Here is a 25,953-nt window from a genome sequence, read left to right as displayed (position 1 = left end):
CAAGAGGCTATGAGGCCATCATCTCTATTGGGGAAAGGACTCCAGGAACACATGATGGAGGGGTATTTCTCCACTAGAAAACTGAGATGCTCTTCTGATGGGGTGTATGTTGAAAGCCCAGTAATTACCTAGTCTGTGACATATATTAAAAGAAAATGGAAGCCAGGTGTTGGGGGGCTCATGCCTGTAATCCTAGCTACTCAGGAGGCTGAGATTTGAGCATCCATGTTCAAAGCTATCTGGGGCAGGAAAGTCTATGAGACTCTTATCTCCACCTCACTACTAAAAAGCTGGAAAAGGACCTGTAGCTCAAAATGATAGAGCACTAGCTTTGAGCCCAAAAGCTCAGGGACAATGCCCAGGCCCTGAGCTCAAGCTCTAGGACTAGCACTAAACAAACAAATAAGACAATTGCTATGGAGCTGACCTCTGTGTCATTCAATTATTTGTTTGAACTTAAAGGTTCTGTGTTCCCAGGCGAAAAAGACATGATCATTGTCCTCACTGTCACAAAGAACAGTCAATATGGACCTCATTAAATCTTGGAATATCTGAAATGCATCTGGAAAAATGAGAAGAGCCAGAAGATGATTCTTTTCATCATCCTGTGCCTGTGAGCACAGTTCTGCATCCTCAGCTCTGAAACGACAGGTTGCTGGCTTTCTCTCTCTTTCTTGGACTTCTCTGATGAAGAGCTGATTGCTTGACCAAAATTGAGTTCTGCTTTTCTATCCTGACCCCTAGCACCATGCCTGGCGTAGAGCATGAAGCTTTACTGGTGAGTGGATAAATGCTGCTTCCAGCCATCAGATGGCTTCAGAATGAGGAAAATGAATTTCTTCGAGGGATAGATATGCACCCACAGAACAGCATCCTAAGCAAGTCTGCTCCGGGGTGTGGAGAGCTCAAGAGTGGGAGGAAACAGACAAGAAGAATATTGAGGGTGAGCAGTGACATGGAGAAGAATGAATATGGTCACTTGCACTGAAATGGTCCTTCCTCCCTCGCAGGAACGAGATATAAATATTCATGGTGTCATTATTCAGAGAGTTGGGAGATGTTAGCAGAGGATGTCCTTTCTGGAAGTTTTGCCTCAGTTCCTGAAATTATTACTGATTAAAATACAGTAAATAAAAGAAGACCAAATTCAAACTCTGGTTTAGGAAGACCAGTGAGATGAATATAAATTCTTTTTTTAAAAAAATAAATTCTTGGGCTGGGGATATGGCCTAGTGGCAAGAGTGCCTGCCTCGGATACACGAGGCCCTAGGTTCGATTCCCCAGCACCACATATACAGAAAACGGCCAGAAGCGGTGCTGTGGCTCAAGCGGCAGAGTGCTAGCCTTGAGCGGGAAGAAGCCAGGGACAGTGCTCAGGCCCTGAGTCCAAGGCCCAGGACTGGCAAAAAAAATAAATAAATAAAAATAAATAAATTCTTAAGTAGTTGTGTAGAGGCTGTTTCTGGTGAGAAGCTCAGGGACTCCTGTCTGTCATGACTTCTTTTTTTGTGTGTGTGTTAGCCCTGGGACTTGAACTCAAGGCCTGGACGCTGTCCCTGAGCTTTTGTTCTCAAGGATAGTGCCCTACCACTTGAGTCACAGCTCCACTACTGACTTTTTTTAGTTTAGTGGAGATAAGTGTCTCATAAATATTCCTGCCTGGACTGGTTTCGAACCACTATGCTCAGATCTCAGCCTCCTGAGTAGGTACAATTACATATGTGAGTCACTAGCAGCCATTCCCCCCCCCCCAGGAATATTGTCAGGATGGCCCCCATTTCTAGTGACAACTTGGGCACCATTGTGTAAGACAGAGACTGTCATCAGCCTCTCCCCAAAACACTACGCAAATTTACACTTGAGGCTATTTTTTCTTTCTCATTGAATATTAATTTATTATTTAAATGAAAACATGTATTCCTTTTTTTTTTTTAAAGTATAAGTGCCATCTGTGCTCCCGGAAGGAAATGTGGGGGGAAAATATAGTGATTTCTAATTCACTAACCCAAAGATAATCATTCTGGCATATTTTCTTTCAGGTTTAATTTTTTTTTTCCCTAAAAAATACAGAATTTAAGTGTTTAGTTGGTGGGTCTAACATATGGGTGTGTAATGAAGATGTAGAGGAAGCTAGAAAATTTGAGTTTGCAGCTTATCATTGCCAGTTTTTAGCTGGAAAGTTTGAGTACTCAGCTTTTGCCTGCCTCAGTTTCCCTCTTTGTAAAATATAGATAAAACCAATGTGCCTGAGTTTGCTTTCATTTTAGAGAAAACAACAAATTCAAAGCACTTGACTCAAGGGACGGCATGGAGTAGGGTAGTCAGTAATTAATAACATAATTCATCTGATCCTAGACATCATTCTTCTCTCCTCCCTGTACCTGACCACTACATACAAACAAATCCTATTAATACTTTGTACTACTCAAACATTCTCCCTCTTCATCTTCTTCTTTTTTTTTTTTGTGCTAGTACTGGGGCTTGAATTCAGGACCTGGGCACTTTCACTCAAGGCTGGAGCTCTACCATCTTGAGCCACAACATCATTTCTGTTTTTTTTCCCTTGGTTAATTGGAGATAAGAGTCTCAAAGAATGTTTTGCCCAGCTAGACTTTGAATTGTGCTCCTCAGAGTTCAGCCTCTGGAGTGGCTAGGATTATAGGTGTGAGCTGCCAGCACCCAGCTTAACATATCTCCTTTCTTGGGGAGACGGAACATACAATTTTATCCTATCAGTCTCTGTTTTGGTCCGATTCTCAATATTTTTTGCTTGGCACCATATTCTTATGTGGAAAAAAAATGGACCGAAGTCACTGTTTTGCTTCCTGTTTTATCCCCAGACTTGGCATGATGCCCTGCCCTAAAATAAGTTCTCAATAAATATTTGCTGAAGTGAATTAATGAGGACACTGGCTATAAGGACAGAATTTATAGATTAATTTTCTGTTAGAACAAGCTCCTTAGCCAAAAAAGGATGAACACCAAACCATAATTAAACCTGTGTTTATTACCCAGCAAGTTTCACGTTAATTAATAATATTTTATTTTTATTCTTACTCTCAATCTCTTGAAGAGGAACAGTCATCATTATTTTCTTATGGTTGACAAAAGCAAAGTCAGAGAGGTTCAGTTATTGATCTAAAGAGGATTAGAAACACACAGGGTCTTATCATGGCCAGTGTTTCTTATAGTAGTCTACCTCAAAAGTAAATACTTGGCCAAGAGCTGGTGGCTCACGTCTATAATCCTAGCTAGTAAGGAGGCTGAGATCTGAGGATGGCGGTTCAAAGCCAGCCTGGGCAGGAAAGTCCATGAGACTCTTATCTCCAATTAATTATTTCCAGAAAACCAGAAGTGGAGCTGTGGTTCAAAGTAGTAGAGCATTAGCCATGGGCACCAACGCTCAGGGACAGTGCCCAGGCCCAGAGTTCAAGCCTCACAACTGATAAAAAAAAAAAAAAAAAGTAAACACTTGACTGAAAGTGTGCTTATTTAACTCATAGTATCAGATAGCTTAAGACTGATGATGTCTTTATTTCTCTATATGTGCCGTGCACTTGGCACACAAGTACTAACCTGTTAAACATATAAATATGGCATGATATGAGGAGAAGATGTGTCAAAAAAAAAATAATAGCTCATGAGCTCCCTCTGGGCTGCCTAGTTCGACCAGCTATCACTGAAGCTCTACTCTCTCCCAGCAGAGGAATGCAACCAAGTTCACCTTCCCTGTGGTCAGAGATTTCCTCCCCAGGATAAAATCTCACCCCAAGGGTTTTAGGAGCAGGTCATCTGGTGCTTCTTTCAGCTTCCAATCAGTTGGTAGCCAGATTTATCCTGTGTGGGTTACTTCTCAGACACTGTTGATTTGTGTGTGTGTGTGTGTGTGTGTGTGTGTGTGCAGGTGTGTGCATGTGTCTGGATGTGCCAGTCTTGGGGCTTGAACTCAGGGCCTGGGCACTGTCCCTCAGCTTTTGTGCTCAAAGCTAGTGCTGTACCACTTTGAGCCACAAGTTATTTGAAGATAAGAGTCTTATGGACTTTCTGGTCTGGGTTGTCTTTGAATCTGTGTTCTCATATCTCAGCTTCTTTTTTTTTTTTTTTTTTTTTTTTTTTTTTGGCCAGTCCTGGGGCTTGGACTCAGGGCCTGAGCACTGTCCCTGGCTTCTTTTTGCTCAAGGCTAGCACTCTGCCACTTGAGCCACAGCGCCACTTCTGGCCGTTTTCTGTATATGTGGTGCTGGGGAATTGAACCCAGGGCCTCATGTATATGAGGCAGGCACTCTTGCCACTAGGCCATATCCCCAACCCATATCTCAGCTTCTTAAGTAGCTACAATTACAGGTATGAGCCACCAACCCCAGGCTTGACAGTGCTGCTTTTGATGCTTGGTCCTAAAAGAAAGGAAAACAATCAGGGATGTCACTTGGTACGCCTGAAGTCAGACCTATGGTGTGTCCCGGACAGGACCTAGGCCCTGGTGCCTTGTACCGATGTGAAGTGTGCAAGCCTTCCTGTGTTGTCTTTCTCTGCTTCTTTAGACATTCTCCAATTTTCCTAATACAGCAGATTCCAAAGAAGCCCATGGTTCTCGATGCTGAGGAGTTTATCTGAGTCTGTGTATAGGGGTGACAGTCACAAAGGTGACCTTTTAATGTGCATGTCAGACAGGGCTTACTGGTGGCTTTTCAAATTTATTTATTTTAAAACAATTGTGTTGGTATTGGTTGTGGGGCTTGAACTTGGGGCCTGTATGCTGTCCCTGAGCTCTTTTTGTTCAAGGCTAGCACTTTACTGCTTTGAGCCACAGAGCCACTTCCGGTTTTCTGGTTTTTAATTGGAGATAGGAGTTTCTTATGCTTTCCTGCTCTCGGCTGGCCTTAAACTACAGTCCTTAGATCTCAGCCTCCTGAGTAGTTAGGATTACAGGTGTGAGCCACTAGCCCCAGGCTCTTTTCAAATTTAATCTCTATTCTCTTTGCTATACTTTCCACCTTGCCAAAAACTTCTGCTGTGGTTATCCCCAAAGCATAGCACAGTGCTAGATGCATAACAATTTTATTTTTTTACAAAGTGGCCGTTAATAAATATCCCAAGGGGGCTATGGCCTAGTGGCAAGAATGCTTGCCACCTACACATGAAGCTCTCGACTTGATTCCCCAGCACCACATATATGGAAAACGGCCAGAAGGGGCGCTGTGGCTCAGGTGGCAGAGTGCTAGCCTTGAGCGGGAAGAAGCCAGGGACAGTGCTCAGGCCCTGAGTCCAAGGCCCAGGACTGGCAAAAATAAATAAATAAATAAATAAAATATATACATATATATATATATCTCCCAGGATATTTAGTAATGAGGGACACGATTCTTGCTGTTGTATCTGTGGGTAGCAGCTTTCTGGGGGCTGCCTCTGGTCAGTAGGACACTTGTGAATGTTTTATTTATAGACAATCCATGTGACTTTGTCCACATCACAGAAGCTCTGCGTTTCTCTTACCACAAAAACATCCTGCAGCCTCTGGCCTAAGCCAGATCCTACAAACTCACCTTGCTACCGTTTTCCAACAGGAAGCAGGAAAGAGATGTGCAGGCTTCCTTTCCTAGGGAGGCAGGGTCGGGGGCAAGAGCTTAATACGCTCTAAGAGCTGGTCTTTGTGTACCTCATTATGAGGAGTCCTGAGGGACAAGGTGACAGCATTTGTACCTCTGAACTCATTCTGCAGACATCTGCTGTGTGTGTGTGTGTGTGTGTGTGTGTGTGTGTGTGTGTGTGTGTGTGCGCGCGCGAGCGCCTCCCTGGGACATTAGAGGAGAATTCCAAGTTCACAGTATAATGATTAGAAGTCTGGTTTTAAGTCTGGTTTCTCAAGGTCTTTCCCAATTACTTCTGTCTCTTGAGACCTTTGTAATGGATTTAAATTCTCCAAGCCTGATCGTCCAGGAAAAGGAAGCATAAAAATTAAAACAAACAAAGCTGACTTCTATGACAACATAGAAATGAGGGAATCGGACAGTTCAGACTCTTGGCATAAGAACTCATGGTTAACTCTAGAAATCTGTACAATCTGTGCCAGAATCTCTTTCATCTCCCAGGACTGGATGCTATACTCGATGCTGCTTTTCAATCATTTGACCCTAGATTAGTAAATTCCCTGCAGAGTTCATGCTTCAATGGAGGACTTGCTACTGTTGCCGTGTCGCTTACACATGTCTATGGGATCATGAAGCTATGAATTTCAGCTTCTTATTTCTTTTTGGTTGTAGGGCTTGAACTCAGGGTCTGGGCTCTGTCTCTGAGCTCTTTTGCTCCAGGCTAGTGCTCTGCCACTTTGAATATAGCTCTACTTCTGGTTTTTGAGGGGTTATTTGGAGATTAAGAGTCTCAAAGGGATTTTTCTGTCCAGGCTGACTTCAAATCACAATCCTCAGATCTCAGCCTTCTAAGTAGCTAGGATTACAGGCATGAGCCAGCAGGGCCTGTCTTTCTTTTTCTTTTCTTTTTTCTTTTTCTTTCTTTCTTTCTTTCTTTCTTTCTTTCTTTCTTTCTTTCTTTCTTTCTTTCTTTCTTTCTCTCTTTCTCTCTTTCTCTCTTTCTCTCTCTCTTTCTCTTTCTTTCTTTCTTTCTTTCTTTCTTTCTTTCTTTCTTTCTTTCTCTCTCTCTCTCTCTCTCTCTCTCTTCTCTTCTTCTCTTCTTTCTTTCTTTCTTTCTTTCTTTCTTTCTTTCTTTCTTTCTTTCTTTCTTTCTTTCTTTCTTTCTTTCTTTCTTTCTTTCTTTCTTTCTTTCTTTCTTTCTTTCTTTCTTTGCAGTCCTGGAGCTTGAACTCAGGGCCTGAGCACTGTCCCTGGCTTCTTTTTGCTCAAGGCTAGCACTCTGCCACTTGAGCCACATTGCCACTTCTGGCCTTTTCTATATATGTGGTGCTGAGGAATCGAACCCAGGGCTTCATGTATATGAGGCAAGCACTCTTGCCAGTAGGCCATATTCCCAGCCCCTGGATTTCAGCTTTCTATCTTCTCTATTCCCTTCCTCTTCTCATTATCTTCTTCCATGCCCTATCCCTATACTCCATCAACTCTGGTCTCATCCTTCCTCCCTTTAAGGCTGCTCTGGTCCCATAGGTTCATGCATTCACATCATTTGTGTTCTTGGAGAAGGATCGCCATGTTTCATTTTTCCACGGTGAATTTTTGCAGTTGAAATTTGTGGCTCAGATTCAGCCCATATCTTTCATGGGTCTCTAAGATCTGGGGTAGGAGCTGTTGACATACTTCTGCCAGAGTAAGACAGTGAGGAAACTAGGTCATATTTGCATAAGTGACTGTGGGTGGACAATTTCTGCTTAAATCTTTGTCTCTGCCTACTTCTGGTCCCGCAACATCTCAATTTCCTTCAACTGCCTAAGTTTACTCTTGTGCTACAGAAATTAATGCAATCATCTTCCCCATCGTCTTTCTTTCCAGTCCTGGTTTGGAAGATATATAGTAAAATATATTTAAGCCTCTTTTAGAATACAGAAAAGAGGATGAGTTATCAGGCTTTTTACGAGACGAGCACTTTACCACTAGGCCATATTCTCAGCCCCTTATCAGGCTTTTTAAAAACTCAAGTACAATAGTAAGAATGGTGAGAAGATAGGACAAATTGAAGTCTCAAGTTTCAGAAATGACACTTCAAAAGGTATTTTTTTCTTTTGCTGAAGTGTCATGGAAGTATGTTCTTTAAAAAACATCATAACAAGTAGTATTTTAGAAAACTTGAAAGAAGCTTGCTACACAGTCTAAATTTCACGTGGTCAACTGTTATTCAATGGAATAAATATAAGTAAACTGAAAATATCCTAGGGAAACACACACACACACACACACACACACACACACACACACACAGGAAAAGCACATCACACATTTCAGATGTATTCAAAACCTTCTCTTCTTTCTCTCACCTCATTTTGTGTTACCAGGTAGAGTGCATCTTCCACAAAGAGGTGTGAATGAGAAATCTAATAATACTCCAAACTAGAAAGCGCTAGCAGAGCTTGTTCATCCTAAAACTGAGAAGCCATGTTGGGATACGACTGAGAGAAGGCATCCAAGGAGCTGGGAGGGGAAACACTTAACTGGCTTAACATCAGCTGAACAGATGAGATGGGAGCTGGCGTAAGTGTCACAGGCCATCAAGTTATGTCACTGACATCGGGTAACCATGGATAGGAAGAGACAATGCCCACATGTGGCTGACAAGGGATGCACCGTACACGGAAGAATGCCCTTATCTCCAGCAGCTAGCTGCCAGTGGTAATTCAAGGCTTCCAGGGAAAGCCATTTATTGGGCTCCCAAGTTCTCACTCCCTCTGGAGTGGAATAGATATTCCTGTCACTACTCAGGGTTTATTAACTCATGGTGTAATACTCATCCTGTATTAACCATTTCTATCACTTCCATCTTCTAAGAAAGGGCAATGTAAGATGCTGTTACAGCTGAAAAGGAAAGGAGTTTCTGGAGGGTCAAGGAAACAATGGGAACCTATAATACAGGCCTGAGTAGCTAGACTGGACAAGGAGACAACGGGTACTTAATGTCTCCTCTTTATCCACTGTCTAGCAGTAGCCAAGCTAGAAGTAATAAAGAAAGTTGGATCTTTCATGAACATATCATCAGAGCTCAAGGTTTAAAAAGTCTGTCAGACTTAACATGTTCAATTTACACCTGGCTATTGTGAATGACAGAGCAATTTTTCATCAGTTCCAGGTTGTCTCTCTTTGACATTCTACCCACGCACACATTTGCATGTTCTGAAGCTGTATAAATGCAGGGATATTAAAACAAAACCCACACCGTGTTACAGTAGAATGATGTGTAATTTATTCATATAACTGACAGGCAGTACTCAAAAATCATTTAAGCAAGTGATTACACAAACATCTAATATTACTAAAAGTTGAGAGTCCAAAAGTATAAAATACCACGGGTATGAAATGCCATGGTAAATACTATTCAACAGACTACAGTCATAATTCCAAACTAAATCACATTTTCTGGAAATGGTTTGCTTTAGCTGTTTTAGAATAATTTTACTTTTGCCAAGCAATTTACTTCTTCCACGGATATATATCAAGATCCTTATTTTTGAGAAATATTGCACAGTTCTCTCTTATACTGCATCTTCTTGCAAATTGTTTTTAAAATATTGCCCTGTGACATAGAAAGCAAACCAGTCATCATTTCATTCACCAAGCAAAGATGCTTGGGTCAGAATCATGCTGGAGGTGACTCTGAGTTCAGCAGGAAGCAGGCAATGAAAAATCATTTGCAGATTTTGAAATATGCTGATTTATTTTCTGGGGCTCTAGGCATCATAAACATAATGAAGACATCCAAGCCAGTAGAATTATGGGAACAAAAGAATTCAATATCCAGATGACGGAGACACAAGTGCCACTGGGATGAAGTTACGTTATAATTCTGTGGTACTTCACACAAAAACAGCTCCTACCTAGAGTGACTTCCTGTAAGTCTTGTTACGTGGTCATGATCACAGAGAAGCAGCTCCTACCTAAAATGACTCCTTGTAAATCTTGATACAGGGTCGTGATGCACAGCTATGTTTGAAGGAAGAGTTTGGCTTTTCATGTGTCTGTCTGTATTATTGTAAAGTCTTCTATTTTATCAGAATGTGGTCCAAAGCATGAACCTGGCTTGAAAAGCTAGCAGCAGTAGTCATGACACACATCAAGAAATTAAAAAGCTTTCACAGAACAAATTTGGGGCTACAGTACCTCTTACATACAAAATACAGCTAGGGGAAGGAAGTCTATAATATTGAATTAAGAGGGAGGAAGAAAAACAATCTAAAAAAAAATAGAAAACTCTCTCCATTCCTGGGTGTCAGGGCGAGACATAACACTGTAGAATGCCACAATGTGAGCAGCCGCTGGAGGACGCCTACTCCAGAAATAGTGTATCTGGGGAATCTCAGAAGTATGATCAAGAGGTGAAAACACTGTACCAAAAGGCATGCATATAACCACTGCGTGCATTCAGTGTGTGAACTGGGGTTTAAGTAAGAGCTAACATGACAATGAACTGGATTCCAGGGTAGTCATTAAAACCAGCGTGTGTGTGTGTGTGTGTGTGTGTGTGTGTGTGTGTGACTACATGTTGATTAAACCTTCAGAGGCAGCAAAGTGTGGACACAGCGCCATGTCTGGGTTTTGTAGCTGTTTTAGGATCCTCTTACGGAACTTCTCCCGCACTCGGTTAAATTCCATTATGTCCATGGGGTCCTCTTCAATCCAAAACTTGTGAAATTCGTGCATCAAGTAGCCTGTCACAGAGCAGACAGTTGAGAACACAGGAGAGGACAAAGCTCTTAAACCACATTCAAATTCATTCTGAAAGAATGAGACTCAAACAACAGGAACCATGCAGCCCAAAAGACGTCGAAGTTGAGCAACTATGATTGTCTGAGATGGTTCTCCAGGACCTGAGGCTTAAAAAAATAATGATATGACATGATTGTAAAAGGGGAGTTAGGGAGAGAGGTATTAATGGGTGGAGAGAGGGGGAAAGGAGACAAGAAGAAATATGTATATATATACATATATATATGGAAACAGCATAACATCATAACAGTAATATATATGCTATATAGTATATATAGCAATAGCATAATACCATAATAGTAATATGGAAATAGCATAATATCAATAGAAATATTTATGTGATATATAGTAATATATATGATAGATATCATATATTGTATATGCTATATGTATCATGATATATATAGCATAATAGACACTAAAAACTTTTTAAAAGGAGGGGGAAGTAGGAGGGTGGCTATGAGTAACATAGAGGGAGTGAATGTCACCTAAGTATATGATATGTAACTATTACAAGGGAACATCTTTCTACAATTAATTTACACTAATGACTCGGGGCTGAGGATCTAGTGGAGATGGTTTGCTTCACATGCTCAAGGCCCTGGGTCTCCAGCAGGACTAGAAAACAGATTTAGATAATTGTATGCTTAAGTTCCCAGCAGCACTACTCACGGTTACCGAAATGTAAAAACACATTGTCCATGAACAAATGCCCTGCTCAGCTAGAAACAAGAAAGGCTACGGCAGTGATAACCTTGAAAACGTCAGACAAACAACAACAGCAACTACCACCAAACAAACACTGCGATCCCACTTTTAGCCCATGACTGTATGGATGGGGCAGGAGGGAGAAGAGGGTTCAGGGAGCGTGGACGTGAAAAGTTATTGCTGAATGAATGGAAAGGTTCTGACTTGAGTGATGGAAACATTTTGTAATGAAGCGTGGTCAGGATGCACATAGTAAACATAATTGATATCATGGAATTAAATACTTACAAATGATTTAATTGGAAAGTTTGTGTTCCTTGTTTTTTTTTTTGGCCAGTCCTGGGCCTTGGACTCAGGGCCTGAGCACTGTCCCTGGCTTCTTCCCGCTCAAGGCTAGCACTCTGCCACTTGAGTCACAGCGCCGCTTCTGGCCGTTTTCTGTATATGTGGTGCTGGGGAATCGAACCTAGGGCCTCGTGTATCCGAGGCAGGCACTCTTGCCACTAGGCTATATCCCCAGCCCCGTGTTCCTTGTATTTTACTACAATAAAAAACTCTAAGCCATGAAAAAGATTATTCTTTAATACCAGTAGAGCTCTCAACAGCTAACTTTTTTTTTTCCATTGAGGCTTAGAATTATTCTCAATTCCAGGAAGCAAGCACAAAACTCAATTCTGCCATCTCTTGCATATGAATCGTATCAGGAACATATTCTAAAAGGTCAACAGAGACTACTTTATTCCTCCCCTCCTAATTAAATTAACAGGATGGTCTTCTCTTTCAAACTTACTTCACTAATTTCTCTAGAAGATCTTCAGTTCACAACTCACGGGGGGAGAGGGAAAGGGGGAAGGAGAGGGGGGAAATGAGGGAGGAGGTAACAAATTGTACAAGAAATGTACCCACTGCCTTACGAATGAAACTGTAACCCCTCTGTACATCACTTTGACAATAAATAAGTAATTATTTTTAAAAAAGATCTTCGGTTCAACTAAAGCTTTAAATAACTGTGACAAATCAAACAAATGCATTCTGACCATCTATTATGAGACAAATACAAGTTATAAATGAATTCTGAACAGCACAGATTTGTCATTAAGCAACATGAAATTGTTAATATGACTTTCTAGATCTGAGGACTCTATGGAAGAAGAGATGAATTCTTTCCCTTCTTTCTGTTCTTCTTTCCTTCCTTCTCTCCCTTTCCTCCTTACCTTCCTTTCTTCTTTCCTTCTACATAATTTAATTTGTCTTTGAACTCAAGCCCACTTGACTAATTTGGTATCAGGTTTCTTTTTTATTATTAAATTCTTTTATTGCTATTATAAAGGTGATGTATGGAGGGGTTCTCATTTCATGAGTACATTTCTTTTTGGACAATGTCACCCCTTCCTTCATGTCTTCCTTCATGTCCTTCCCTAGTCATGTCTCTAATTCCATAAATTAAAATCCTCTGTGATGTATCCCACTAGTATCTCATGAGTAAACAGCATCTTGACTTCTATTGACAATGATGAACAAGCTCTGTGGAAAATCATCCCTTTGTGTTGTCAGTCATTGAGCTTGAACTCAAGGCCTGGACATTGCCCCTAAAGCTTTACACTCAAGGCTAGTGAGCTACCATTTTGAGCCACAGTGCCAATTCCAGTATTCAGGTAGTTAACTGGAGACAGGAGTCTCACTTTTGGGACTGGGAATATGGTAGAATGCTTGCCTCGCACACATGAAGCCCTGGATTCGATCCTCCACATATATAGAAAAAGCCAGAAGTGGCATTGTGGCTCAAGTGGTAGAGTGCTAGCTTTGAGGAAAAAGAAGCTAGAGACAGTTCTCAGGCTCTGAGTTCAAGCCCCAGGATTGGTTTAAAAAAAAAAAAAAGAATCTCACTTTCGTGCTTGGGCTGGCTTTGAACTGGGATCTTCACATTTCAACCTCCTGAGTAACTAGGATTACAGGTGTGAGCTACCAGTGCCTAGCTGAAAATCAACTTAAAAAAATTTAAATTGTTGGCGCTGGGAATACGGCCTAGTGGTAGAATGCTTGCCTAGCATGCATGAAGCCCAGGTTCAATTCCTCAGCACCACATATACTGAAAAAGTCAGAAGTGGCGCTGTGGCTCAAGTGGTAGAGTGCTAACCTTGAGCAAATAGAAGACAGGGACAGTGCTCAGGCCCCGAGTTCAAGCCACAGGATTGGCAAAAAATAAATAAATAAATAAAAAGAATTGTTGGTGCTGGGAATGTGGCTGAGCCAGTAGAGTGCTTGCCTAGAATACATGAAGCCCTGGGTGTGATTCCTCAACATTACATAAACAGAAAAAGCCAGAAGTGCTGTGGCTCAAGTGATAGCGTACTAGCCTTGATCAGAAAGAAGCCAGAGGCAGTGCCCAGGTCCTGGTTCAAGTCCCAGGACTGGCAAAAACAAATGTAAAACTGGATAGGAAGGAGACAATGTAATGACCAAACACATGTGCATAATGCAGAATCATCAAATAGAGTAGGGAGCATTTCTAGCTCCTCTTAATGAAGACTTCACTTTCCTGCAATTTATATAAACATATTTGCTTCCTACAATGTGCAGACACACGGGCAGCACACTGTAAAGGTGGTATAGTGTAGGAAAGAGTTCTAGAAGTACACAAATCCACTTAGTGTTTCCATTGTTCTATCTTATACACATTTATAAGAAACTGTCTTGAAAGTCTTAAAAATGGCTAGGAAACAAGGGCTGTCATCAGACATCATCTTCACAATACTTCCTCCTAGGGCACTTACTTGTTTAAATGGTAAAGCTTGTAGACTCAGTCCCTGTGACCCTCTCTTACTCATCAGGAAAATAGAGACCATAGATAGTGAGCTCAACAAAAAAAAAAAAATGCAGACATGGTAGACAGGATTCCAAGGCATGCATTACAATCATAAAACCATACTTATTCATGTAATAGTACAGTGTTCAAAAATCCATTTGGCTCGGGGCTGGGGATATAGCCTAGTGGCAAGAGTGCCTGCCTCGGATACACGAGGCCCTAGGTTCGATTCCCCAGCACCACATATACAGAAAACGGCCAGAAGCGGCGCTGTGGCTCAAGTGGCAGAGTGCTAGCCTTGAGCGGGAAGAAGCCAGGGACAGTGCTCAGGCCCTGAGTCCAAGGCCCAGGACTGGCAAAAAAAAAAAAAAAAAAAAAAAATCCATTTGGCTGATTGCTTAGTCCATCTGTCAATGAACATATATGTAACAGACACAGGGCACTAGATAAGATAGAAATCCTGTATTCTTTCATTCTTGTTCTCTTGAAGAAAGGGACACCAGTACAATTTTAGCTGATGATCTGTTAGCCAAGGAAGTTAACCAAGGACTGTGGAAGAGAGAGGAGGAAGCAGAGCTCCACTTCCAGGCTCTCAATGCATGCAAGAGCTGTGTGGCACAGGCAATGTCAACGGTACATCTCTACTTTCCAGATGAGGACATTGGACTCAGACAGGATCCTTGAATGGTGCCCAATTACACAATTACAGCTAGAAACCAAGATCTGAAAGCAGCTACCTTTCTACCACGACACTGGGCTGCCTTTCTTAGTACATTCTATTCATATGCTTCTTTGTCCTTCTCAATAGTTCCTTCTTTTAGAGGTCAAATAAAAAAATCATTCATTTTTCTCCCTGGCCATTGTAGTTTTCGCTCCTCACCACACCTAACCTCAACCCATTTCAATGGGGCTGTGTTCAGTGGAGCTTTAGATTGAATGCAGTTTTTGTAGCACACTGCCTTTGCAGGGCAGTATTCACTGACTAGGACCGTAAAGGCAGAATGATAGAGCCATTATCTTCTGATATTCTTCCACCTGGATAAAATACTTGCTTTGAATACTAATTTGGCTTTCCATTGCCAGCCTGCAGTGTATTTATTGCTACCCGAATGTGTCTTGGCTTTGCTTCACTGCGTCCAGTTAGGAGAGAGCAGGGTCCTATGCAAGGACACAGATAATTGCAAGACTATTACAGAGGAGATAGGCAGAACTCGTCGTGTTCCACAGAAGGAAAATGAATCCAGGGCACCTTTTGCTTCTGTCTCCTGAGCCCCTCTGTCTCTCACCTAATCTATGGGGGATTGCTGTTGTTTCCAAACAATGAAGAGTGCCCTGGGAAACAAGTCATTCTATTTCATGTTTACTCACCAGGCTAGGGTTTCTATCAATTTGGTCAAGGCTAACATTTCCAGACTCAACTAGGCTTTCCTTTTCTCTACAAAGAGCAACATCCAATATTCCATCCATCGGTCCATCCATCCATCTATTCACCCATCCATGCATCTATTCACACATCCATTACTAAGCACCAGCTTGGTATGAGCCTCTGTCCATAACAAATTCCCTAGGATTTTAACTTTGACCACATCCCTGGAGACCACTCTTACTGCGTGGCTCTGATTCCCACCCCGCCCCCCGCCCCACCTCAGTTCTGATGAATTCCAAGTCAGTAGCTTGAGCCCTTCTTATTCTTTAGAGTTTTCAAACCTTTAATTAGTGTAACTATTCTGTGCTCCATACAGGAGTTCGTTTTCACTTTGCCTAAAATTAAACTCATTCTGTTTTCTTTCAAAACTATTCCTCTGATTTCCCTAAAGTGCATTAAAAATACATTCCTTTTTGGGTTATTATTTTGTGAGAAAAATAATCTTTTTTTTTGGCCAGTCCTCGGGCTGGGACCCAGGGCCTGAGCACTGTCCCTGGATGCTTTTTGCTCAAGGCGAGCACTCTACCTCTCGAGCCACAGTGCCACTTCTGGTTTTTTCTAGATATGTGGTGCTGAGGAATTGAACCCAGGGCTTCATGCATGCAAGGCAAACACTCCACCACTAAGCCACATTCCTGGCCCCCAAAACAATATCTTTTAAGAGCTTCCTGGTAAAGGTACAAAGAGTAAAATCTTTACAACCTTGCATGTAAAAAGGTCTTTATTCTACTTCAATACTTAATTGGTAAGTTAGGTAGGACTAGAATTCAAAACTGGAGAAATAATTTTCCTTTTATATTTTACTAATTTTTTTTTGTCAGTCATGGGGCTTGAACTCAGGGCCTTGGTGCTGTCCATGAGTTCTTTTTCTTTTTTTGGGTCAGATGTGGGGCTTGAACTCTGGACCTGGGCACTGTCCTTGAGCTCTTCAGTTCAAGGCTAGTGTTCTATCACTTGAGCCACAGCGCCACTTTGGTGTTCTGGTGGTTAATTGAAGATAAGAGTCTCATGGGAACTTTTCTGTCTGGCTGGCTTTGAACTATGATTCTCAGATCTCAGCCTTTTAAGTAGCTAGGATTACAGGCATGAGCCAGCAGCATACACCTTTATTAAACTTTTGTATACATTATTCTACTGTGTTCTTGAACACAATACTGCTGTTGAGAAGTCAAATGTCATCCTAATTCCAAATTCTTCATGAGATAGTTTGGAAATTTCCAGAATTGTCTCTTTCCTGTATCATAACATTCTCACAATCATATGGATCTTTGTGGGGGTCTATTTTAGTCTATTATGTTGATGCTTCTTTCATTTCTGAAAGTGTTTCACAATTGCTTTCTTTGGTTCCCTTCCCTTGGTTTTCACTTTTTCTTGATACTTTCATTTTTCAGGCATCATGGTATCTAGGTCTTTTCATTTTCAACTTTTATTTTCTAATCTTTTGTCATCAGCGTCTTTCTATTCTAATTCCTGAGCATTTTTTTTTGTTTTTTTTTTTTGTTTGTTTTTGTTTTTTTTTTGGCCAGTCCTGGGCCTTGGACTCAGGGCCTGAGCACTGTCCCTGGCTTCTTCCCGCTCAAGGCTAGCACTCTGCCACTTGAGCCACAGCGCAGCTTCTGGCCGTTTTCTGTATATGTGGTGCTGGGGAATCGAACCTAGGGCCTCGTGTATCTGAGGTAGGCACTCTTGCCACTAGGCTATATCCCCAGCCCTCCTGAGCATTTTTTATTCTTCTAATTACTTTTAAAAATTTAGTTTTATTGTGAATTCTTATTATAAATATGATGTATAGAGGATTTTTCAGTTACATAAGTCAGGTAATGAGTACAATTCTTTTTGGACTATGTCATCCCTTCCCTTGCTCTCTCCCAGTCGTGAGCACGTTCTTAGCGTCTAATCTTCAAGGTTTCATTTTTGCTACAGCAGGCAGAGAGATCTGATAGTTAACTCAAGCTGCCTGCAGAGCTATCCTATGCTGGATAAGGAGAAAGGCATCTTACATTCAGACCAGAAGTTGATAGGCTGGATTTTTTGGAAGAGCTTTCTAGAAAAGAGAAAAATTCATAATGCCCAATGCCTGGATGCAAAATAACCCAAAGGATGAATTTCAAAGGGTTTACACAAAGCAACCAAGTCACAAGGCCTCTCACCTTTGACATTTGTCTAGAATGTTCTATAGAAATCTCTATGAGTAATCAAACACCAGAACACTTACAGAATGTTTGCTGGAAGTGAGACAAGGTTGGAGCTTCTGGGGCAATGTTGTAGAAGTGTGTTTTTAGAGCTCCGCTCACCAGTAGATTATATGCCAGGTCAGTGATATTGATGCCCACAATTGCAAATGAGTACCTGCAAGTGAAAGCCAGAAAGCCAACAGTGTTGCCCATACAGCAAGCAAGGCATTCTACAAACTGATTAACCTGAAGCTGAAATTCTTATACAATTTATCTGAGCAGAAACTTGCCCTTCTGCAGGGCACTGGTGCTTCATGCCCGTTAATCCTAGGTACTCAAGGTTCAGATCTGAGGATCTCATGGTTTAAAGCCAGCCTGGGCAGTAAAGTCTGTTTATCTCCAATAAACTACCAAAAAGCCAGAAGTGGAGCTGTGGCACAAGTGACAGGGCCTTAGCCTCGAGCAAAAGAAGCTGAGACAGTGCCCCGATCCTGAGTTCAAGCCCCAAGGACCAGCACAAAAAGAGGGGGTGAGGTACTGAATTCTCAAACCCTCTCTGTTGCTATAAATCTAGCACAGAAATATGCCTGGATGAAAGGCACTATTTTAAAAAAGCATTTAAAAAGCACTGAAAGTGCATTTTTCTCTAATACTTGGTAGAGATCCTTAAAAGAAGACTGACAAATGCAATTCTAAATGATGTGTTTTGGAAAGGATTTCCTTACAGTGATAGCTTTCTTTATCTTGGCAGTGGATTAGAGATAAAGTGATACTATATCATCACACAAGTAAGTCCAGACACATAAATGGATCCTTCTGAAAAATATCTGGTTGCCCATTCCCATCAGGACAAGTGGAAGTCCATCTTGGTCGTCTTTCACAGCACTGGGAGAATATTTTGTGCTGTACTTGGTTCAGACTTGCAGTCTTTATTTGAGTGAGATCTATACTCACCCAATTGCTTTATCCATCCTTTTCTTCTCCCATTCTGCTTTGCTGAACTTGCTAAAAGAACAAAGAAATAAATACCATTTAATGTTTTTGTTGTTGTTGTTGGTGGTGGTGGTCATGGAATGCTGGCCCTGAGCATTTCAGCTCAAGGCTAGTGCACTACACTTGAGCCACAGCACCACTTCTGGTTTTCTGGTGGTTAATTGGAGTTAAGAGTCTCCTCCCTGGGCAGGCTTTGAACCATGATACTCAGATCTCAGCATCCTGAGTAGCTAGGATGACAGGCGTGAGCCAAAGGCGCCCAGCCCATTTCATCTTAATAGATACTCACTTTCTTGTGAAAAGCTATTAACTATGTGTCTGTATCTCGGCTACCAAATGCTGATCTAATGAATACAATCAGCTTTAAAAACAACAGTATGAGCAGCAAATGGCAATAGTGGGAAGGCTGAGGCAGGAGGCTCATGAGCTCGAGGCCAGCCTAGGCTACAGCATGCGAGATTGTCTCAATAAAACAGAATGATACAAAAAGCAACAATGCAATTCATACAAAGTTCATGAACAGACTTATTTAAGACTGTGAATTAACCCACAATTCACTTTAGTATTAAGATATTCTTTAACATTAAGATATTCCTTAACATTAGCATCATCAAAATGCACCTTTTCAGTGCAAGCCTGCTCTCCATCATCTCCTTCTCCCCTGAGTAGACGGTACCTCAGGCTCATGATTCTCCACTGGCTTTTGTTTGGTTTTTATCTTGAGGTATTGAGCCTATATGGCCTATCTATGGCCCGGGGTTCACATATTCCAAATAAATGTTTTATTGATAAATAAATGATCAAATAAAAGAAAGAGGAGGAAAGAGAGAAGGAGGGAGAAGCAGAGGGAAGAGGAAGAAAGGAAGGAAAGAAAGGGCAGAAGATAGGAAGGAAGAAAAGAAAGGAAGGAGGGACACATGGAGTGAGAGAGGGAAAGAAGAGAAGGGAAGAAGGAACAGAAAAGGAAAGATGAATAGAACAAAGGAAGAGGGGAAAGGAAGGAAGAAGGAAAGAAGGGAGGAAGGAGGAAAGGGTGGACAAAGGGAAAGAGGGAGGGAGGGAAGACAGGATGAAGAAACAGTATACAAAGTTTAAAACCCCTGTTCCAACAAGTGCTATGACAATTCCATGGATAAACTATGTCAGCTAAGCCACAGCGACTCCATTTGATCCATTTCACAATGTGAACTGCTGGATAAAACTGTACTTATATGTCTATTCTACTCTGTGCCCCCTCCACAGCCAAGGTCTTGTAGGCGGGAAGATTATTCTAATCCTTTTTTTCTTAAAGATGTAAACTTTAGTCCATGCATCACAGGAAAACACAAATGAAACAAAACAAAAACTCTAGCATTGGAATGAAACATTTTGAAACTATAGTTCGGAATGCCCAGTTTCCATCTAAGTAGGAGAAAGTCGGGGTCTCTCGTGGGGTCTCTGGAATGCATGGCAAATGTGACCTTACCAAGTGTGTCCACATAATACACACAGACCACAACTATAAAACATCATACAACACACACAGCACACCCCCATAAAATACCACATAAATAAAACACACAGCACACAGGCAAAGTTTCATGCAAAGTAGTTACCTAAGGAAATATGCTTTCTACCCTGCAAATGATTGGCTTTGACTCAAAGTAACTGCTTCAAGTTGTGCTAAGGTGGCAGCTGTTTTTCTTTTTTGCCAGTCTTGGGGATTGAACTCAGGGCCTGAGCACTGTCCCTGGCTTCTTTTTGCTCAAGGCTAGCACTCTACCACTTGGGCCACAGCCCCCCTTCTGGCTTTTTCTGTTTATGTGGTTCTGAGGAATTGAACCCAGGGCTTCATGCATGCTAGGCAAGCCCTCTACTGCTAACCCACATTTTGGCCCCTGTTTTTCTTTTTTTTTGGCCAGTCGTGGGCCTTGGACTCAGGGCCTGAGCACTGTCCCTGGCTTCTTCCCGCTCAAGGCTAGCACTCTGCCACTTGAGCCACAGCGCTGCTTCTGGCCGTTTTCTGTATATGTGGTGCTGGGGAATCGAACCTAGGGCCTCGTGTATCCGAGGCAGGCACTCTTGCCACTAGGCTATATCCCCAGCCCCTCTGTTTTTCTTTTTATACATAAGTTTACTGTTATTATTAAGGTGTGTACCAAGGGGTTATTATTTCATAAGTCAGATAATGAGTACATTTCTTATTTGGAACAATGACATTTCTTCCTTCACTCTCTCCTAGTTTCCCACTCCCATCCCTGCCCACAAGTTACATAGTTCATTTTCCACATAGTGTATCTGGAATAAAATGACTCCATTTGTTCATTCTTCCTCCCTCCCTTTCTGTGCCCTTCCTAGCCCCCCTTAAAAAAGAAAGAACCCAAGCTGGTACATCATTCCTATAATCCTAGCTACTCAGAAGGCTGAAATCTGAGGATCACAGTTCAAAGCCAGCCCAGAAGACATTTATCTCCAATTAACCACCAGAAAACCAGAAGTAGAGCTGTGGCTCAAAGTGGTAGAGTGTGAGCCTTGAGCAAAAGACTGAGCTCAGGGACAACGCCCAAGTCCTGAGTTCAAGCCCCATGACTGGACCAACAACAACAACAACAAAAGCAAAAATAATCCTGCCACCACCACTAACAAAAACAAGCTTCCATTGTAATTTCTAATCAACAAACCAAGAAACAGGCCAAAAAGAGAATAGGAGAGTTTTGCCATTGCAAGATTTTGCACTCAAACTAACATGAATTACGTGTAAAATTAAAACACACAGTTTGGAAGTATTCATTTTCTCTTCACCAAAGCTTTTGAAAGTACACCGTGTCTCTGTATTTGTTAAATTATGACTTCTCCTTTATAGGATATGTGGTCCAAACAGATTGGATGCTTCCCTTCAGGAAAACCATGCTACCAACCAGTATAACATGAAAAATAGCCAATATTCTCTGCTTAAAATTGAATCTACCACTATATCTCAAATTACTTCAAGATGCCATAGATGGGTACTCACAAGAGCAGTAATGGGTCAGGCATGCTGACGGGCTGACAGAGAAGGGCTATCCTGTGTGTTATACATGCATGCATACGTGTACACACATTGTATCCATACACACGAGTAGGTCTCCATGGACTTCTCACTATTGAACGTGTGGCATTTAGGGTTTGACCAAACCTATGTTGATGCCATAATTGGTCAAGACACTTCTATGAGATACTAGTGAAGGTCAGTAGCATTTTCAAAGCATTCTGATTCCTATCTGGAGATCTTTACCTAAGTCAATTTGAAGCAATTAAGACATGAGCTTCATGTATCCACATTGTAGTGTGATTTGATGGATACAGTATGATAATTTTATTTACTTATCTATACATACTCATGTACATAAAGGCTAGTCTCTTCTTATATAACAGTAGCTATGCAAACTCTTAAATAACTCCTCTCTGATGGCTGGCATAGGAGCTACAAATAAAAATCATGTGTTGTTTTTTTTTTTTAATGGTTCACAGACCAAGTTAATCTCCCTCCAATGGTTAATCAAAAACAAATATTGGAAGCCAAGCATGTTCTCTGAGTGATATTCCTCTAGGAAATATCAGTGTGGACACATGGAGACACTCTGCCAATTTTAATTAGGGGACAGTTCAGAGGCTCCACGTTACAGAAATGTGCAATTGAAAGGATGTAGGTAAAAACTCAAAATAGCTTCATATTAACTATGCAATGTATCGAGAAAAAAAGAAGTGATTTTAATGTTTTCCTGAAATAAAAAGAAGAAAAATGTTATATTGTAGAAAAGCTTATAAATGCAAAGGGCTAGAGTGCAATATAATTTAACGAACCCTGTGGGCTAGAGTGAGTACAAAGTCAACCTCCTCCTGAATTCTAAGAATGTTATGATAAAACTCAGGTTTGTTCTGCCAACATAAGCACTCACAACTAAGCTACAATGCCAAGGGGAAAATGACACAAAAGCATGAGGGCAAAATACTGGAACTCAGCTTAGAAGAAAGCAGATAATGATACACACACACACGTTTATGAGCATCAAATTAGAAGTAGGTTAGTAAAAGAATAAGTATTCTCTGTGCAACAAAATCCCCAAGTTGAACATCCCTGGTGGGGATTCCATTGTGTAGAGAGGTGTTCAGTTTCTAGGGGAAGGGTCTGGAATGTTCTTCCAGCAAGGCACACCTGTGGCTGAATAAAGGCTCCTTTGCTGGGGGCCGGGCATAAGGCCTAGTGGCGGAGTGCTTGCCTCATAAAGGCTCCTTTGCTCTTTTCCGTCTGCTCAGTTTAACCTGGTTTGCAGCTAACAAGGACACAATTCTTAAGCAATGAACTACGTGACAGCTTGGTAAATGCAGCTTTTTTTTTTTTTTTAGCATTTTCATAAATCTGTATCTCTTTTTATACATTCTTATCCCAATGCATTCTAAAATAACACAAAGGCAATAAAACACAAAAGCAAAGACAAAATACCTTATTTCCTCTTTAGTGATATCCCTTCATGAATTCAGTAAAAGAAAAAAAATGTTAAGAAAGGTAAATGAAAATGCAAATAGAATCTTGCATATAGAATGGGGGCCAAAAAAAAAAAAAGGCTCAATAATTCCAGGCTATCTCAGGTAGTTCTTGGGGCTTGAATTCAGGGCCCAGGTGCTGTCTTGGAAGTTTTTTGTTCAAGGCTAGCACTCTGCCACAACTTCACTTCTAGCTTTTTGATAGTTAATTGGAGATAAGAGTCTCATGGACTTTTCCTACTTACGCTGGCTTTGAGCCACGATCCTCAGATCTCATCTCCTGAGTAGCTAGGACTATAGGTGTGAGTTACTAGTATCTAGCTCATCCCTGATTTCTTGACTTCCATGTTCCCTCCTATTTCTTATACACACTCTTCCTTTCAGACCCAGTCCTCCTGAGTCTTTCAGGACATGAGTGACATAATCAGGCCCTTTAAATACACATCCCTCTTCAACAATGCACTTGGAAAAGGGCTTGTTTGAGAGAGCTGTAGGCCTCACTGCCAGTGGGCTGAGCCTCTTAATAATCTCACTTGTACAGCCATCTAGAAGATGGTCTTGGCCTAACCTATAAAGTCCAATCCATCTTTCAACAGTTACCTGCATTTTGGATGAAGAGAGTCAGAGAGGACCTGCTGAGCTGCCGTGGTATCTCTTTCTGCAAAATACCTGCATTTGGAGAGAAAACAAATGGTAACTCTGTGCCCCCTGAATACATTTACTTTGCTCCAGTGTGAGACCAGATGAAATTCAGAGGCAGATACCCACATAAGATTATCATTTAAGGGCTGGGAATATGGCCTAGTTGTAAAGTGCTTGCCTCGTATACATGAAGCCCTAGGTTCAATTCCTCAGTACCACATATATAGAAAAAAGCTGGAAGTGGTGCTGTGGCTCAAGAGGTAGAGTGCTAGCCTTGAGCAAAAAGAAGCCAGGGACAGTGCTCAGGCCCAGAGTCCACGCCCCAGGACTGGCAACAAAAACAAAACAAATGAACAAAGATTATAATTTAATAAGATTACCAGAGGTATAAGACTATACCTTTTTTCACAGAGAGCTGAAATATTTCATCTCTAAAATTACCAGCAAAAAGCAGATACCTCACAACAGGGTTTCATAAAGTGTACTTTCTAAAGGCAATGGGCATATAAAACCAGAGGATACATTACTTAATTTGATGTTCATATAAGTTTTCTATAAACAGAAAGAGTAGCACAGGTTGTTGAATTTCCTTTCAGAAAAATTTAGATCAGCAATTTTAATATATGTCTGTGATGATTAATGAGATTGAGTTTCATTTCATGTTTTTGCTGGTCCTTTGGGCTTTCTTTTCTTTCTTCTTTTTAGATTTTTGTGCTAGTACTGGGGCTTGAACTCAGGACCTCACACTCTTGCTTAACTTTTTCATCCAAGGCTAACATTCTACCACTTGAACCACATCTCCACTTGCAGAATTTTGCTGTTTAACTAGAGAAAAGAGTGTCGCCCAAGTGGAGTTGAATCGTGATCCTCAGATCTCAGTCTCCTAAGTAGCTAGGGTTATAGGCATGAGCCACCAGAGCCTGGCTTATCCATTGTTTGTAACAACTACTTGTTTGTTAACTTGCTATTCATTCAATCACTTTACTCAAGGCCACCATCGCAGTCTCTGAGTTCAAAACCCACTAAATACATCGTTCCCCTCACAGGGTAACGACAACGGACAAGAGGCAATGTAAAAAGACTCCTGTGGTTTGAAAAATGATGACTACTGATGGTTGAATTTAAGTATGAATAAAAAAAAGTGCAATTAGTTGAATCACAGCAAACATATAAAAACCTAAGAGTTAAATTATATTTCAAAAACAAAAAAAGCCAGGTCTGTTGTCCTAGCTAATCAGGGAGCTAGGATATGGAGAATCAAGGTTCAAGGCCACCCGAGGCAAAGTTCTCTAGCTAGATTCCATCTCTAAAACAACCAGCAAAAAATCAGGGCTGGAGGTATGGCTCAAGTGGTAGAATACCGGCATGAGGCTCTGAGTTCAATACCTCCCCCCCAAAAAAAAGTAAAAGAAAAAGTTTTGATCAATAATCAGTTAACTAGGGCACCAACTCCTTACTAGATAACTAGCAACCTAATAGAAAATTTGAGCTCCTGCCCATTTGTATGTCAGAGAAACCAAATAACCATACATGATCAAAGTGATGGTGTTTATAGAATTCTGGACAACAGCTGTGGAAAGAAGGACAGAATCAGAAGAGCACTATTTGCCAAATCAGGAGGTTCGGAGGAGATTATGGAAGCAGGGAAGGCAAATGAGCCACCAGGCTGTGAAGGCTTCAATGGACCCATGTGAGCATAAGGATGGGGGGGGGCGGGGTCACCATGCATCTCCCGAAGGATGACAACTCAGTTACTTCAAGCCTTTCGGAATACCTCCATTTCCCAGAAAATACAGACCATGGTGCAAGCACACAAATTCCCACCATGGGACATCTCTATCAGACAACCCATCCAGAATCCTGCTCATGACACAGTGACAAAGGGGAGGGGGGCAAAATGATGGCTAGAGTAGGAAAGTCTACGATTGACCTAAGTGCAGTGGATAAGGCTGACATGGGACTGCACGTGAACAGGTTTTAAAAGACACTCTTGGACTATGGTGGAGTGTTAGGATATCAACATTGCATTATACCGACAGTTGCTGCTAATACAATGCTGTAAGTATTGCAAGGAAATATGAGAATGAAAGGGATGAAAGAATAAATGGCATAGGGTTTCCATGAACATATTTATATGTCAAAAAATAATGTTGCAAGAATTTCAATCCTTGACCACTTCTGCCTTTTTTTTTTTTTTTTTCCTTTTTGCCAGTCCTGGGCCTTGGACTCAGGGCCTGAGCATGGTCCCTGGCTTCTTTTTGCTCAAGGCTAGCACTCTGCCACTTGAGCCATAGCGCCACCTCTGGCCATTTTCTATATATG

At 41.4% G+C, this 25,953-nt stretch overlaps 1 protein-coding gene across 4 annotated transcripts in view; it reads right to left on the bottom strand.

Moving 5' to 3' along the window:
• Nucleotides 1-9,658: 9,658 nt before the first annotated feature.
• Nucleotides 9,659-25,953, bottom strand: part of Elmod1 (ELMO domain containing 1) — a 56,295-nt gene continuing 40,000 nt past the window's right edge. For all 4 annotated transcript variants that reach the window (XM_048343776.1, XM_048343775.1, XM_048343774.1 and 1 more), the window contains 4 exons: nt 23,590-23,658; nt 18,448-18,498; nt 17,535-17,668; nt 9,659-10,321 (listed from right to left, as the gene is read on the bottom strand). In XM_048343776.1, coding sequence (XP_048199733.1) covers nt 10,149-10,321; nt 17,535-17,668; nt 18,448-18,498; nt 23,590-23,658 — 427 coding nt within the window. In that variant the 3' untranslated portion in view covers nt 9,659-10,148. The remainder of the gene's footprint in view (nt 10,322-17,534; nt 17,669-18,447; nt 18,499-23,589; nt 23,659-25,953) is intronic.

Source organism: Perognathus longimembris, chromosome 3 (assembly GCF_023159225.1).
Source record: "Perognathus longimembris pacificus isolate PPM17 chromosome 3, ASM2315922v1, whole genome shotgun sequence".
NCBI lineage: Eukaryota > Metazoa > Chordata > Mammalia > Rodentia > Heteromyidae > Perognathus > Perognathus longimembris.
Note: the sequence above shows the minus strand (reverse complement) of the source record. Positions and strands in the feature narration are given on the sequence as shown.